The sequence below is a fragment of the Dryobates pubescens genome, chromosome 32 (assembly GCF_014839835.1).
Source record: "Dryobates pubescens isolate bDryPub1 chromosome 32, bDryPub1.pri, whole genome shotgun sequence".
Taxonomy (NCBI): domain Eukaryota; kingdom Metazoa; phylum Chordata; class Aves; order Piciformes; family Picidae; genus Dryobates; species Dryobates pubescens.
Genome location: NC_071643.1, coordinates 8751128 through 8767583, shown reverse-complemented (window position 1 = coordinate 8767583; position 16456 = coordinate 8751128). Strand labels below are relative to the sequence as shown.

Below are 16456 nucleotides of genomic sequence, written 5' to 3'. Positions count from 1 at the left end.
TCTGGAAAAGTTGTAAGCTTTTATGGAGTTCTAATTGCTTATTAAACCAAAAATCTCTTCCCAAGTAGCTCTAAAACTCTGATTAAGGGACAGGAAAACATTAGCAATAAAGGAAAGAGAAAACACCTCCAGGATGGTACCATCTACACCCCAGAACACCTGTTAGATTTTACAGACTTCTAAAAGGGAAAAACACTAAATAAAAGCTGTGTGCAGGAGGCTGTAGAGCTAATGCTGTGGAACGGTGTCACAGCCACCCTTGATTTAAACTTGCAAAATACCTTGCACAGCCCTTCAGACAGCCTCCAGGTTTTTAAAGTTAAAGCACAAAGAGCCAAGCAGAAAGTAAGCATGCAACATATTTAAGGTGAGAGAGGGGGAGCAGGAGTCCTGCAGCTCTGGGGCTCCAGCTCCTTTTTCTGGGAATTCCTGGAGCAATATCAGATCATGCCGTAACAAGGTCTGAGACTGGATTATAAACACTGATGCAGCCATGCTCTAAATGAGAAGGGATGAAGACAGCCCTGTGGCCAGTCCTGGCTCTGTCACATCTAGTAAGTCTGACTGTAGCTGTTATGGGCTCATTGCCCTGTTTAGAGTTGGGCAGTGATGGACCAATGGAGAGAAAGCCTTAATTATTATTGGATAGCACAGCTAGTGCTGCCACTTACTTTACCTTACAAGAACTGATGAAGTGTGAGGTAGGAGGCTGGGACAGATCCTTTTCCCTTTCTTGGCACTGATGGAAAAAGTTGTTCAGGTATGGATCCTAAAAGGAGAAGATTTCACATTACTGTGCATTACAGACAGCATTAGAACTCAGCTTCACAAACTGGTTACAGCAATTGCCTGTGGCACCAAAGAACACACTTGGTCCCTTACCACCTCAGACACATCACAAGACACATCAATCTATTCAACCCAACCCAATGGCCAGCACATCTTGCTACATTCAACTTGTTTCTAGGTGCCTTGAACACTCTTTTTTTAGTGTTGTGAGAAAGTAATTCTTTCTTCACAATCTATGGGATTCTAATGGCCACATTTTTCCCCCAGCTGCTCATAATAATCCATTTTTTTGCCTTTTGAGTTGAATTCCACAATTTTTTTGTTGGAGTAATCTTAAATTATTTATGTTTTTCCTTAGAGTGTGTACTCCACTATTGTCATCTTGTCCTTCTACATTCAAATAACTTCTAAATGTCAGAGAAACAAATTCATACAAGGTTTTAAAGCAGCTTGCCCTGGTACTTTTTGTTTGCAAGCAGGTAACAGAGCTAAGAGGAAACTCATCTTACCTGAGTATTTACAGTTGACACAACCAAAGTAGAGACTCTGAAGAGTGGTTTTCCACTATCCACCCATTTTACATCACAGCCAATCTGCTATTGAAACAAAAACAACTACTAAGTTTTCCCATTTATTTCCTTCTTATTCAAGTCTGTGTCAGACTCTCACTGCTCCACCTTTTCCTCACAACAACAGTAAAGTAAACACAGGGAGGCAGAAATAATCCAAACTGGATTGCAGTATCACACCACAAAAGTGGAGCATGAATTGTGATTGTGGACCATGTGAGCTGAAGAATGAGTGTCACAGGAGTATGTGACAAGAGTTCTCTCTAATCACTCTCACTCATATCTTGGAGAAGTTTGATGCAGTACTGTAGCATACAGTTCTTTACAAAACATGCATTTTCCATATACACTTGTGAATCAGCAACATAGGACTCCCAGCCCAGGGGTATCTGGGTGGAATAACCCCCTGCACCAGTACAGTTTAGGGGTTGACCTACTGGAAAGACACCCCATGGAGAAGAACCTGGAAGTGGAGAACGAGTTCCCCATGAGCCAGCAATATGCCCTCATGGCTGAAAAGTTCAAGGGAGGTTCTCCTCAGTCCCTCTACTCTGCCCTAATAAGGCCACATCTGGAGTACAGTGCCCAGTTCTGGGCTCCCCAGTTCAAGAGAGACAGGGAACTACTGGGAAGACTCCAGCAGAGGCTACAGAGTTGAAGAGGGGACTGGAGCATCTCCGTGTCAAGAGGATGGGGCCAGATTCTTCTCAGTGGTCCCCAGCAACAGGACAAGGGGCAGCAGGCACAAACTGGAAAGGCAGGACGTTCCATCTGAACATGAAGAAAAACTGTTCTTTGAGGAAACCTTCCTGTGGGGGTTCTGGAGCCCTGAAGAAGGCTGCCCAGAGAGATTGGGGAGTCTCCTTCTCTGCAGAGATTCCAAACTCACCTGGAACATGATCCTGGACAGCCTGCTCTGCGTGACCCTGCTTTAGCAAGGGGGTTGGATTAGGTGATCTCCAAGGTCCCCTCCAAGCCCCACCTTGCTGGGATTCTGTGGTACATGTATTATCTACTGAGTGATGGGCACCTGAATATTCTAAAGCAGACACTGTTTATTGTGTACACTTCCAGGTAAACGCAAATGTAATTTTGATCTTACGTAAAACATCCTAAAATAAATGCTCTGCATCAGTGGAGTAGCAAGGAAGTCTGAATTGATACCTTTCCACTAGTTGGCTCTTGAAGGCTCAAGTAACTGGGAGGCAGACTGCTTGCCACTGGCACACTATGCTCCTGGGAGGCCAACTGGGCATCCTTCAACAATGGAAGCCACGCGTATCCCACTGTGCACAAGAACAAAGCAGTGTGAGTCTCTACAAGAACAAGCTGCTCAAGGGCACAGGAAGACAAAAACACCCAGCCAGAAATTCTGCAATCCTTATTTGAACAAACAGCATTTATACTTATAATTGAAAGTAATTCTGCTACAGGTACCTGGTGTTTCCAGAGCCTCTTTCTTTTTGGCATTAGCTTTTGCATTTATGTCACAGGTGACATGATAAAATGAAAACAGAATGTGGTGTTTCTTATGGAGTTGAGTGGGAAGTTCAATTTTCACCTGAAATGTAAAATGTTACACCTCACTTTAGTTAAAAAAATTGATTAAACCAGGTATCAGAGATGGTCTAAATGAGTGACATTGTTCACTACCAAGGACTTAAGTACAACCTGCCTAATGTTTGTCTGCATGACTAATAGGTGCTCTCTTAAGGAAATGGTTTAGGATGATCATCCATCACTTTTACTGAAAGCAGCTTTTTAACTCTCTCTCTTGCAGATGAATATTTGCATTTATGATGAAAAAGTGTAGGATGAAAGAGGACAGAACTTGAGTGATGGACCCTGCTTAGAAGTGACCCACCCTGCACTCCAGCAGCTGTAAAGAGCCATCACCAGTCCCCTATTTTCTGAATGACCAAATTCTGCTATTGCTTCACCTCCATTTCATGGCAAAGACCAGGTAATAAAGGCTGACATGAAAATAAACTCTTACTGATGATTTTTGCTCAGTCTTACATCCCGTACCATGTCATCCGTGAATGCCTACAGATTGCCTTTGAGGTAAAATTAGCCTAGCCGAATAAAAACACAATGTAATCAAAACACATTACCATGGGAACTAATAAAAAACCCCCTTTGCCCTTGGGAGCTATGGTGAAGTTTATCCAAGCTAATCTTATGCTTGAGGTAAGGTTGAGAAACTGTTAATAAATGATTCCAGTGCAAAAGAAGCTTAGGGCTAAGAATCTAGCATTATAAATACAGATGTGAAATGGGCAGTCAGATGTGGAGATTAAGACAACTTTCTTGACAACACACGTCATCCATTTACAGACTGTCCTCACTGTGTGAGGATCACTGAGGGTAGGGGCACACCTCTTCCAGCCAAACCAGCTGTTAAGATCTGAATCCAGTTCTTTGTTCACCCTGAAAGTAATCTCCCAAATCAGCTGCCTCACCAGCATCGCATGACCTAGCTGAAACTGTCCCTGCTCACTGCAGGGGGTTTGGACTAGACACCGTTTAAGGGTCTCCTCCAGCCCAAACCATTCTGCGGCTCTATGATTTTCAGATGCATTAAATCCCACAACATGGCTCACAAAGCAGGGGATTCTAGATCTCTGAGGATGTCATACTTGAAGCTCCACATGTGTACCTGAACATTAAACTGGTATTTCACATGTAGCTGTACATTATCTCCCGGTATTGCCTCTGCCATTTTATGATAATTAACTGCAACTGCAAAAGGAAGCCAGCAGTTTGGAAAATCCTGGCTAAATACTGATGGTGTTTGCCAGCCTTATCACTACACAGAAAGCAGCAGTTGAAAATCCAGCACAGACACATGCCATTCACAGCCCATCAAATACACTACAGACTGAAATGGTGCCATGAACTTCACCTGGAGAGAGCCTAGGGGATCAGTCCATGGTGGGGGTGGAACACAGATGCATATGCAACGAACACTTAGCAAAGGCCAACATATCAACTCTGTTCTAAAGCTGCATTCTCAAAAGCAGCAGCTAAATTACTTGCTGCAGCCACCACACATCACTGGACATGCTGTCCAGATTACTGGATCAACAGAAATACCCCAATGCAGAGCTTGTGTCACAGAGAGGAATTTGTTCTGGCAGCCCTTCACCACCATGTTTACCCTTTGCATTAAATTCAGAGATGCAGCTGGACCCTTAACGTGATCCAGACGTGCACTTTAGAGCACAAGACTGTTCCTGATTAATTCTACAGCATCTTACCTGCACTCAAAACATCTTCTAGAAGGAAGGCTTCACTGAGTTAAGGAAGAAAAATAAATATGAGGCTGTCTGAAAATCTACAATGAGACAGACCCTTCCAGATCCACAAGAAATTGTTAACACAAGTATTCTTTATGCATATTTTTCTGCCTCACTGCAAACACGTGGGACTGGCAGACATGGAGTGACAGAAAAAAAGCAGACTGACCTCATCATAGAAATCAGGATTCTGGGAATGGTGCAGCACAGCAGTGTAGGCTGACGATGTAAATAACGGTCCACCTGGCTTCCCATAAATACACTGGTAAAAGTAACAGGCATTCATTATACTGGGAAATTCTGCTGATCCCAAGCAGAATGCATGTACATTGATAAAGAGACCATGAAAGATTGATAATTCCTTTGATCAAATATTAAAAGAAATATTTTTAAGTGCCCAGACCTGCAGTTTTTAATAGGCATTTCCAGTAAAAGTCCATTGATCCTGTGAAAATGACCTTACACTCTACTGAGCAATGCAGGCTCTTCAGACTTCTTCCTTGCTGTTATCAGAGTTTTCAGAAGAATGCTTCACAGAAGCGATTTCTCTTTTACACAGATCCATACATAACACAACACCTTTACTGACTTCCCAGTGTACAAAAGCTACACCAGTTAACCACCTCCTTGCTGGCAGCATCCAGCCTGGAGGCTCTTGATTTTTGAGTGATAGCAGCCTTATTTATTTTTGGGGGAACCAAAGCAATAGCCTTTGATCAATAGCAAGGATTAAGCCTAAGGTTATTTTCATTTTGTGCCTACCATCTTTAAGGAAATGTCCTGAGCTCAGTGAGAAATAGAGGGTAAATGACTAAATTTTAGGCTAAATTGCACTGTAAAAAAAATAGGCTCCTTTTGCTAATACCATCTTCTCTCCCCTCCACGAGTCAGAGAGGCATCACTGCAAGCTGGGACCATTATGACCGAGATCAAACAGCAGCACAGTGCAAATGTAGGAGGATACATGACGACATTCACCCATTAATTGGTAGCACAGCCTCGATTCCTGGGTTTTATAAAGGATGTTCTCAGAAACATTGCTTTCTGAATGCACTCTTGTGGCTCACCTTCAGTGGCTTCGCTCCTTCTTCATCAGAGCCTTTAAATTCAATACACACTGTTATATTCCGTGCCTGAAAATAGAGTGTCAAAGCTTAGGTCTGAAATGGGGGTACTCAAACACACAGGAAGACCGTAAGGGCTGAAGCAAGCTATTTCAATCTCTAGCAGAAACACACACATGGTGTATCAGCATTTAAAACACCTTGGAGTCACAGTGATACCAGGAGAAATACTGTTTCAAATTATTGGCAAATTGCAAGCCAGATCTCAAACTGTGTTGGGAGCATGTTAGAAAGTGACCAGCACTTACCTGTGTCTTGTCCTTCACGAATTTTCAGTCACCATGAAAATGCAAATTTCATTTGAGAACCGCAAATATTACCCAGATTAATTTCATCAGCCCACTTCTAATTAACATGCAGCCCTTCTGAAAGCTGTGAAAAGCTATCATCACATTATCTCTCTTTGAATCACTGACACAACTCAAACTTAATCCATAGATTCACTTCATTAAAATTATGCCAGTATTTTATGACTGCAAAAAGGTCAAAAGCCAAGCCCGTGGCTCACACTCCCAACGAGAAGAACTCCTTCATGTCAGTGAGAGTTCAGCACTGGCATGGCCTGGCCCCACACTGTACCTTGTTGAAGTATTTTTGGCTATCATACTTGAGGTGTTTGGGATAAATGTATAACTGGTTCTTGTAAACTCTGTAAGGTCGAGAGTATTTTGTTGATTCCTGTACAAACTCTTCAACTTCCACAGTGGGTTGGTGATCCCTTATGTCATTAAATGGCTTGATTGGAATAAATGATGAAGTTACACAGTCTTGAAAAGAACAGAGAAAAAAACCATCACATACTCTGTTTGCTTTTATGGCCTTACTACTAAGTAACACAGAGATGGAATAAGTGAAATCTTGCCTTAACTTGCCAAGAATAAGTAATGGTGAGAGCAATAGGCCAAACCCTGCCTCAAACTGCATCCGTGCCTCCTCAGAACAATTACAATTCATCATCCTGAAATGGTTTATCTCTCTCTAGTTAAACAGCATGAAAACCTCTTTTGACACAGAGTGTTCATTGACATTTGATGGCATAACAGCACCAGTGGTACGGGGACAGTTTCTACACAAGTGACACTGTTCCTAATTAATTTTACAGCTCAATATCTCATGAAAGTTTTTCTGTTATCTAAGACCATACTAAATGAAATGAAGAAACAAGCGGTGCAGAACTGGATTAAATATATGATGCAATTGGGAGATGAAAATGAGAACTCTGTCAGCGAGACAGCAGAGATTAAACCCAGACAAAGAATAGTTTGCCCATGCCATGGAATGGTAAGACACTTAACTACAGCATAGAATGTCTCTGGTACAGCATTTAAATTATATTACAGCCTTATTCAGACAATTCTTCCTTACATCAAACAAATGCTTATGTCATTGCTCCTCAGACTGAGGGAATTTTCCCTGACTTTCCAGAGGAACTGGGCACTTTCCTGGCACATATGCCCTAAAAGACAGACTCTCACTCGGCCACAATGCACACTGAGCCAGGTAACAGCACAAGGCCCGAGGTGCTTTGGATCGTTTTGCCTGCTCCGAGTTATGAGCTACTTTTAAAAGTAAAAATTGCTTTTTGAAATCTTAGTGAAACTTTCTTATCTAATACCCTGTGAAGATAGTGTCAAGGTATGTGATCACAGACTTCAGAGGAATTCAATGGGCCTGAGTTTCTGCAAAAGTGAGTAACAGTTGCAAGTACTGCAGGTCCTGGTATAGGGGCAGGTGTCCCTGCTCGTGTAAGGGGGTTTGGAGCTGGCCGATCTTTCGTGTCCCTTTCCGCCCGAACCATTCTATGATAAAATGTGGCCTTTGAACCACAGCATTGGAACAGAGGTAGAATGACCCAGTTAGAAACATCTCTTTTAAGTTGTTGCACTGATGCCAGAGTGATCTCTAAATGAAGTCTCCATCTAGCCTGTGATCTTGAAATGTGCTGTATGTCCTGTACATGCTAATCCACAGGGGAGATGAGCATCACAGCCCATCAACAGCACAAGGTGATTAACCTCAAGCTACACAAGTCCACTCATCTCTTTTGTCTGATCCCTTAGAGTCTAAAAGTGGTCCTTGGACTTTCATTGTGTGTGGATTGAGGTACAGAATGAAACAAAAAATGGTGCAATTAAATGAAAATAAATCAATACTCTCTGGCATAGACATTTCTACACAACAGTGCACACTTCCACCAGAACCATCTCCAGGCAGTGGTTATGGTTGGAAAGCCTATTATGATGTGCTACTTAATTAGCAACATTAATTATGAAGTGGAATCGTACTTGGATGTTCCAATGGAACACAGTCAACTGCAATCTCCAAGCAGCCAGGTATAGTCTGGATTTTGCTAATCTTCTCTGCTCTGCAATGACAGAAAGGAAAACCTTTTAGAGAATTAGGACAGGGGAGAAGAGGCACATCACAGGAATGAATGCAAAATGAAAATCAGACCGTGACCCAAGATGCAAATAGAGATGAAACGCATTTAGCACACACCTACAGGCTATTAAATCAGATGCAACAACAGGAAAGAAATGTGGTTAGTTTGGGGATATTTTTTGTTTCTTTGTTTTTTGCCTTCTTGGCCTCAAACCTGTTTTCTCTTTGCAAGCAATATTACTGCATACCTTGTGAAAGAGGAAGAAACTGATGAACCTAACCTTGTGAAGATTAATTTAGTCACTTTTTCTTTCTAAGGTTTGAATCAAATGCTCTCTAAAAGGAAGCCGAGGAGTTCACAGCATCAAGAATTCTGCAAAGGCCACGGTCCTTGTGCCCAAGCAGTGTAAGAAGAGATGCTAAATCAATTTTATCTAGGACATGCTTTAGACAGACAAACCCAGCAGACGTGACTCTAGTGTGCGCAGTGATAATTGCAGTGAAGTTTCCTGACCAGAAGGCACAAGAGATTAAAGGTCTGATCCAAATCTTCTAGCTGACATTCTAACTTTCTACAATCTGACTTTATATAAATGGAACAGGAGAAGTTAATTAGATTAATTAATTTCTGGGCATATTTAAGAGTAGCATGGACAGGAAGAAATCCACAGTTCAATTCTCACATCACTTACCCAGCATAAACAAAGACTCTGCTCTAGAATTAATCTGATTTACACCTGTGTGGAAGAGTATCAAGCCAAACCACTACTCACTAACTTACACACTGCCAAACTTCAGGAGAAGTTTTTTCCTTCCCTTATCCACTCTGCAGTTTGTCATGGAGACTCAAACAAACAAAACAGAGGAGGGAGGAAACACTTCTATTTCTCTTTTTCTGTTTCTCTTCTTTTTTCCCCTAACATAATATTCCCTTGTTGGTTACTTCACCTGCACTTACCCTCGTGCAAGCTAATTTAAGGACTCACTATCTATAAGTTATAACATTTATTAACGTGCCAAATAATGTTTCAGTTTTCCTGCAAAGTCCAACCTAAAGCTAATGTGAGAAACACTAATTTAGCATTGCTGCTTCAGCAGTGTGTTAAATGAAGTGGAAAAAAAAAAGCTGTGAATATTATTCTGTACAGCATAATAAAGCCTTTGTTCATTGGCAAAGCAAATTAAAATCTGTTCCTTACCTTCTGTATTCTGCTATTAGTTTAATTAAGTCTTCCATGGAAATTTTGTTACTTTCTTGCCTGAATAAAGGTGAGAATCGGGAGTCTCTGTCGACATTTCCTTGATTATCTTTAAACACTGGTCTGTAAAGAAACAAGAATGACATGTTTACAAACACTCAACCAGACAGGTATGTATATACCCCCTTGTACATTTGAAATTGTAGTGTAATCTTTAATAAGGCTGTGATAGGAATTGTAACACAGGTTCCAGTGCTCCCTGCAGAGCCTCACACATCTGTAGGACCACAGGCAAAATCAGTTTACTTGCATCTGCAGTCTTAGTCCTGCAAATACTTCTTTGCTGGGGTTTAATGCTAGAACAGATCCCCATCTCATTCAGCATCCATCATTTCGCCCCTCACCTGTAGCTAAGTCGCACTTGAGGAAGCTGGAATTGTAGGGCACCTCACTGAGTCAACTCTACACTTCCACCCGCCCCTACATCACCTGGCTGCACAGCCATCTTCTCCAGCCTCTTGGTCAGCTCCTGGGGCAGCCCCAGAGAGGTCATTCCTGTCTGACAGTCACTACCCCTGAGCCTGATGTGGCTTTACCACACATCAAGGACATAGGCCCTCATGTCAACAAAGAGACTGACTCCTTACTTCAAGGAAACGTTTTGAAGACTTCATCACATCAACAGGTAGCTTTACCCACGAAGTTACTATCCAGTGAAAATCAGGATTATTTTAATTAAATGCAATCATGTTGAGATGCTAAATCCCAACCACTATGTCTCACCATAGAAAGAAACATATCCTTTTGCAGAACCAGCTCAGAGACTTCTACAGACTCTTCCTATGCACTGAATCTGCTCTCTGTGCTCCAGCAGAATGACGGCAGCTCACTGGGGCTTAGCTGTTCTTCACTAAACAAGTTTGTGGAGCACTGACTCAGTTTTTAGTGAAACAGCTACAAATGAAATGGGGAAAAAAAAAGGGTATCTGCTTATAACTGGGAACAGTGAGTATCAGCTGTTGTGAACACAGGAAAACATTCCCTGAAATTTACATTCCTGCTCATTGACACTTGTAAGATTGAATTAAAACATTCCAGTGCCCCTGTGTATCCCCATGGGTCACACACGCAGGCTGGGCTGGATAATGTAACTGCCATCCAAATTAACAAACCTTGGACTCAACTGCAGTATGAAAAACATTGCTTAACAAAAGTAAAATGTTCCTGACACTAAGTGCTGTTCTGTGAATCATTTGGCCAGTCTTCCTTCCTTAATTTACTCCTCTGTTCCACTGCCAGTGAGAAGAAGAATTGATACCGGCACAAATTGTTGCCAGATGCAAAATAATCGAGTAAACCTTTGGAAGAGGATCCCAAGGAGAAGTATAAATGCACTGTGTCTTAAGTTAATTAACATGGAGAAGCACACTACTTGGTTTCTTTGTAACTGTGAGAATAATCAGTTCTCTTCTATTGGGGGTTTGCCTCCAGCAGTTAGAGAGAATAAGGTCCACACCAACACACCACATCAAATATCTTCAGTTATTAGGCTAAAACACTCAGTGAGTGATTTGCACCTCTGCCAGGTGATGTTGAGCAAACTCAGGCTCTGTTGGAGCCTATTAGCTAATTCCAGAGCAGGCTCTGACACCAAGTAAATTGCCGCTCAGCACGGCAGGATGCAGGGGCACTTCCCAAGGCATGGATGTGGGTCAAGTGGAAAAGGAAACAGGTCTGTGCTGGAATCTCACCCCAAGTCAGTGGTACTAAGCTTCCTAGGAGGCCCAGAGTATCTGCAATATGCTCTGTGGGCAAGAAGGCAAATGATCTCCTGGGGTGCACTCTTCTTCTCAAGAAGAGTGTGATAAGCACAATGAGGGAGTTTGTCCTCCCCAACTACCCTAGTGAGGCCACATCTGGAGTATTGTGTCCAGTTCTGGGCTTGCCATTTCAAGAGAAACAGGAAACTACTGGAGAGAGTCCAGCAGTGGCTACAATGATGAGGGAACTGCAGCATCTCTCTAACAAAGAATGGCTGATAGATCTGGGGCTGTTCAGCCTGAAGAAGAGCAGACTGAGAGGGGATGTCATCAATGCTCATCAAGGGTGGGAGCCTAAAAGATGGAACCAGACTCTTTTCAATGGCGCCCAGTGATAGGACAAGGGGCAATGGACACAAACTGGAACCCAGGAAGCTCCATTTGAATGGAGGGTGCTGCACACTGGACCAAGCTGCCCAGAGAGGTTGTGAAGTCTGCTTCTCTAGAGAGATTCCAAACCTGCCTGGACATTGTGATCCTGGCAACCTGCTCTGGGGGTGGACTGGATGTGGAAAAACTGCTCACCTCCAGTGTTAGATTGAGCATGAGACCTGCAGCTACTGTAAATCAGCACAGCTTCACTACTAGCAGCCACAGCAACCTACAGCAGCTGAGAGTCAGACCAGCAGCTGCATGAGCTGCTGAAAGATTCAACTATTAGGCTCTAGAACAAGAACTTTATGAGAATGGAGAAGGTTTGAAGGAGTGTAAAAACAGATCTCTGTGAGTGACATTTCCCCTCATCTACAGTATGTAGCTCAGGCACATATTTGCAAGCTTTGGCAGGAAGATGAGAACGGGGGAGGTATCTGATACGCTGTAATTCTAACACATCCCGTAATTATACCTGCGAGAGCAGACAAGACACCAGATCCCATCAGCGCCAGCAAGAAACCAGGGAGGAACCCTGAGTCATGCTTTTGAAGGATGCTAGCAAACTGGATGTCACATAAGCTCACTAAGAGTTTCAGTCACATGCACAATACTCAACTGTCAAGATTTTGGCTTGCTGAATGCGTACGTAAAAATCGCATCTGTAACTGCTTTAAGGAGGGAAAATTTCCACACAAACCCAGGAGTATGGTTAATGCCAGAATGAAATGACTGGAAACCACATTTCCAAACCCAGAGTTTTGCTCTGCTCAGAGCCAAACCATTTTTTTCCCCCTGTAGTGTGATAGTCTCCTGTGGAAACTTCTATTTTCAAGCTGTGGAAACAGAAATAGATTTTAAAGAGCCAAATTGTACTTTGGTTTTACCAGAGAGAGTCCTCAGTAATGTTAATACCTAAAGAGATGTAAATGAGTGCAGAATTTGACCCAAAGAACTAAATAAATTCCTTGTGCAATGTCACTGATACCAACATGCTCACACACTTGGTGCAGTTGGTCAATGGTTTTTAAAACATGTTATCTCACACCATCATTCAGCCTCTCCTCAGAAGACTTGGGCTCTAGTTCCTTCACCAGCTTTGTTGCTCATGTCTGGACCCACTCCAGCATCTCAATGTCCTTCCTGTAGTTAGTAGACTGCAACTTAAAAGAGTATTTGAGGTGCAAAAGAATGCCTACACTCTGTTCACGTGTCTGAGCCACTAGCAAGACTCTGAACTGGTTAAAATAGATCATGCCACCTGAAGATCGCTACAGCAGTGATAGGTTTGCAGGCTACACCACATGTAGTCAGGACAGAGTTAATAAAAAGCCTCAAGTCAGCCTGACGCCAAGCCCCAGCCTCTTGCCATCGTACAGTCCATTGCACACTTGAAAGTAGCTCTGTCAGCCCACGAGACACCCATCAATAGGATTTTGATGAATGCTCCTTTGGCTATCCAACAGCAGTAAATATTAATGAGTATCCCAGAGCTGGCAATGACAGAGCAGAACACATTACCTGCTTTTCTCTTAAACATGCACATACTTCTCCTGTTCCTACTGGATATCGACAGAAATCCACAGCAATGAAAAATAAATGAACTCTGCAAAGAGCTGTACATCACTCTGTGTTTTCTTCTGTGCCACCTAAGCACCATACTCTAAAATCACAAGCTTTTACCTATTCTTGGTGAGGGAAACTGTAATTCTGCAGCTCTGTATGTCTACATCAGACGCACACAGTCATCCCTCATGGTCATGGGCAAAGCCACAATGTGACTTTTTCACCTTGCACTCGCTCCGCCTTCTTCCCTGCATCTTCAGGCTGATCTCCAAGGTCAGAACAGAAGCCATAGAGAGGAATGAATGCTTTCATTCAGCAATCAACCCCGTGGTGTCCCAGGTTGCCCTGATAGGTAGTAGATGCCCCCATTCTCTGGAAACATCCCAGGGCAGGTTGAACCAGGCTCTGATCAACCTGACTGGGTTCAAGACGTCCCTGCTCACTGCAGGGGGGTTGGACTAGATGACCTTTAAGGTCCCTTCCAATCCAACCCAATCTGTGAGTCTGTGTAATTGCAGAAGACTGCAAAGTAGAATACAAAAGAGAGCAGAGAAAGGAATTACACACAGGAACTTGAAGGGAGAACAAAAAGAAGAAAGCTGTATCTGGCTTTGTGAGTTAATGTGGTAGGAGATCAAGAGGCACAGATGTGTCTCAATATTGAGGATGTGACCAGCAAGATGTTATGCAGGAGGAAAGTAATAACAAAAATCCATTACTGACTCATACTAAAACCCAACTGACCTGCCCAATGAGGAAATAACAGCTCCTGGTCACCTACTAACCACTGACAATGCAAGCATAATCCTTCAACATCACCCCAAGGCACTGTTTTAGGGGCACCATCACCTCCAAGTCCCTGATTAGATTATTCCTAAAACTTGGCAGGCACCATCACAAGAACAGAGCTTCAAACTTGCACTCCTATGTTTTAGATCTCTTTCAGACTGTAATTATCTTTGTAGGAAATTCTTGTGAGAACTGTGACTTTGAAGTCCCTTTAGTAATTTTTTTAGCACCAAATCAATGTTGGAGCTCATGATAAACTGACATTCTATCAGCCACCTTTGCTACTCCCTGGCAACTTCATGACAGACCAGCAGAACAGATTCCATCACAGTAACATTAAGTGAGAAAGTCACCAACATTCGGTTGTGTGAAAAATAGGACAATGATATAATAAAGCTGTGAGCTATTCTGAGGTCCCAAACCATGCAGAAAGCTTCAGGCAGAAAAAAAGAACAAAAGAAGACAATTCCCAGGGCAGAATAACCTGTAAGATGCTTATAAAATGATATAAAGAATTAATACATACCTCACTGACCAAGCAAATGGCATTCGGTATTTCCCCAGCTTGCTGCAGAACTGCTTGTTGGATTTTAGCACTTTCTGTGCACACTGAAAAGAAAATAGGAATTATTTAATCAGCATCATCATAATACCCAAAACACAGCACAGATCACATTCAAATACTCCCCTGCTGCTATTGTGTCTGAGTAGACAGAAGAGATATTACAGATGAATTCCAGAATCCCAGTACAGTAGAGGGTTGGAAAGGACCTCTGGAAATCATCCAGTCCAACCCCCTTGCCACAGCAGGGCAAACCCCCCGCAGACTGCCCAGGATCACAATGCCCAGGCAGGTTCAGAATCTCTCCAAAGAAGGATACTTCACAACCTCTCTGTGCAGCTTGGGGCAATGCTTCAGCACCCTCACAGGAAACAATTTTTTCCTCATATTCAGATGGAACTTCCTGGGTTATGTTTTTTGTCTGTTACCCTTTGTCCTGTCACTGGGAACCACTGAATATGATGCTGCTGAAATTCTTTCACTACCCCTTTCAGGCAGAACTGTGTTAGTTACAGTTATTGTGCTTTACTGTGACAAACCCAACTGCCTGCTCTCAAAGAGAAAGAGCTGCCTAGCCCAACTTGGCTCATATATGAAGTGCAGCAACTCAAAATTGTTAAAAGATGGCTGAAAGGGAATTTCACTCTGCTAAGACATAGCTAGCACAGGGATGCACCACAAATGGATTCACATGCTGCAGACAAAATAATGCTTCAGCCACTGGAGCTTGGACATCTGCTTTCTTCAGCTGTGCCTGCAGTGAGCTGCTTGTGCTCAGCAGCTATAGGGTGGTGAGGTTTGCGAGCACAGCTTGTAATGTCTCTGGCTTCCAACAGGCTGAAGCTGACAACAAAGAAACTGAGGTTCTTGTTACATTACCTTAAAAGAATCAGGATTCTTAATGTAGGGCTCAGCACTACTGGCAATGTTTCCTGTAAGCACCTTTTCTATTTTTGCCACCAACACGATCTCAGAATGGGGATTACTTATGGAGAAAAGAGCCTGTGGAGAAAAGAGAGTAGTTAAAAAGTGCCTTGTGACACTGGAGCGATGAAATCCTCCCAATGCTCTCTGCTGATGGAAACAGTCACAAACCAAGTCCAGACAGAATTATCAAGGATTATTATCTCTCATTGCTAGGGCTGAAGTGAGCTTGTGCACACTCAGCACCTTGCAAACAGGCTGACTCAGGTCAAGAAGCACATCAGCATCACCTAACCCAACTGTTCTTCTTGGACAGCACATAAATGATGGCCTAGATCAGTCATACCTTGGGGGAATGATCAGGAGAGGAAAAGGGTAAGGGATTTGAGGGTAAGGTTTCCAGCAGCAGCAAGATTGTGAAAGTAGCCTGTGATTAACACGGGATCTGGGAGTTGCTTTACAGTACGGTTTTGTTTGGCTGGCTTGGGAGATGTCAGCAAATGAACCAAAGAACACAGCACACATGGCCAGTTTCTCTAAATAGCACACATTAACTTTTTTCTAGGTTTTGATTGTAAATGGTGTGAAGGCCTGTACAGGGAGCTCAAAAATCAAGCATCTGGAGACAAGTACCACTGCTACACAAAAAAAAAAGTGTTCTTGAACCCAAGAGCCACTGGTAGCACAGATAAAAATGAGTACAAGCCACATGTGGAATACCTGTTTTGGGTATTTCAGCCATTCCTCTGGGAACCCCTTGACCTGTGGTTCTTCCGTTTCATTTGAGTCTGTATTTTCAACAGTGCCATTTTCTAATGATGAAGAAGGACCTGAAAGCATTTGTCTAACGAGGGTGTGGTTCAAATCCACATGGAAATCAGCAGAGATCTTCCTGCCATCCCTGACATCATACAGAGCCACGCTCACAAAGAAAGGCTCTACCTGAAGAAAACACCAGAAACACAATATGGTGGTAACTGAGAGTAAGGGGGTAAAATCCAATCCATTAATAGCTTCCTGCAGCAAGGAAAAAGACAAAAGGCAAGCAAACAAATATGATA

The 16456-nt window shown here is 42.8% G+C and overlaps 1 protein-coding gene across 3 annotated transcripts in view; it reads right to left on the bottom strand.

Moving 5' to 3' along the window:
- Positions 1 to 16456, bottom strand: part of DOCK10 (dedicator of cytokinesis 10) — a 137690-nt gene that overhangs the window by 41333 nt on the left and 79901 nt on the right. For all 3 annotated transcript variants that reach the window (XM_054175530.1, XM_009897584.2, XM_009897586.2), the window contains exons 12-23: positions 16116 to 16337; positions 15351 to 15473; positions 14436 to 14518; positions 9363 to 9485; positions 8067 to 8146; positions 6361 to 6548; positions 5725 to 5790; positions 4827 to 4919; positions 2796 to 2919; positions 2523 to 2644; positions 1299 to 1385; positions 677 to 769 (exon numbers count right to left, since the gene is read on the bottom strand). In XM_054175530.1, the coding sequence (XP_054031505.1) occupies positions 677 to 769; positions 1299 to 1385; positions 2523 to 2644; positions 2796 to 2919; positions 4827 to 4919; positions 5725 to 5790; positions 6361 to 6548; positions 8067 to 8146; positions 9363 to 9485; positions 14436 to 14518; positions 15351 to 15473; positions 16116 to 16337 (1404 nt within the window). The remainder of the gene's footprint in view (positions 1 to 676; positions 770 to 1298; positions 1386 to 2522; positions 2645 to 2795; positions 2920 to 4826; positions 4920 to 5724; positions 5791 to 6360; positions 6549 to 8066; positions 8147 to 9362; positions 9486 to 14435; positions 14519 to 15350; positions 15474 to 16115; positions 16338 to 16456) is intronic.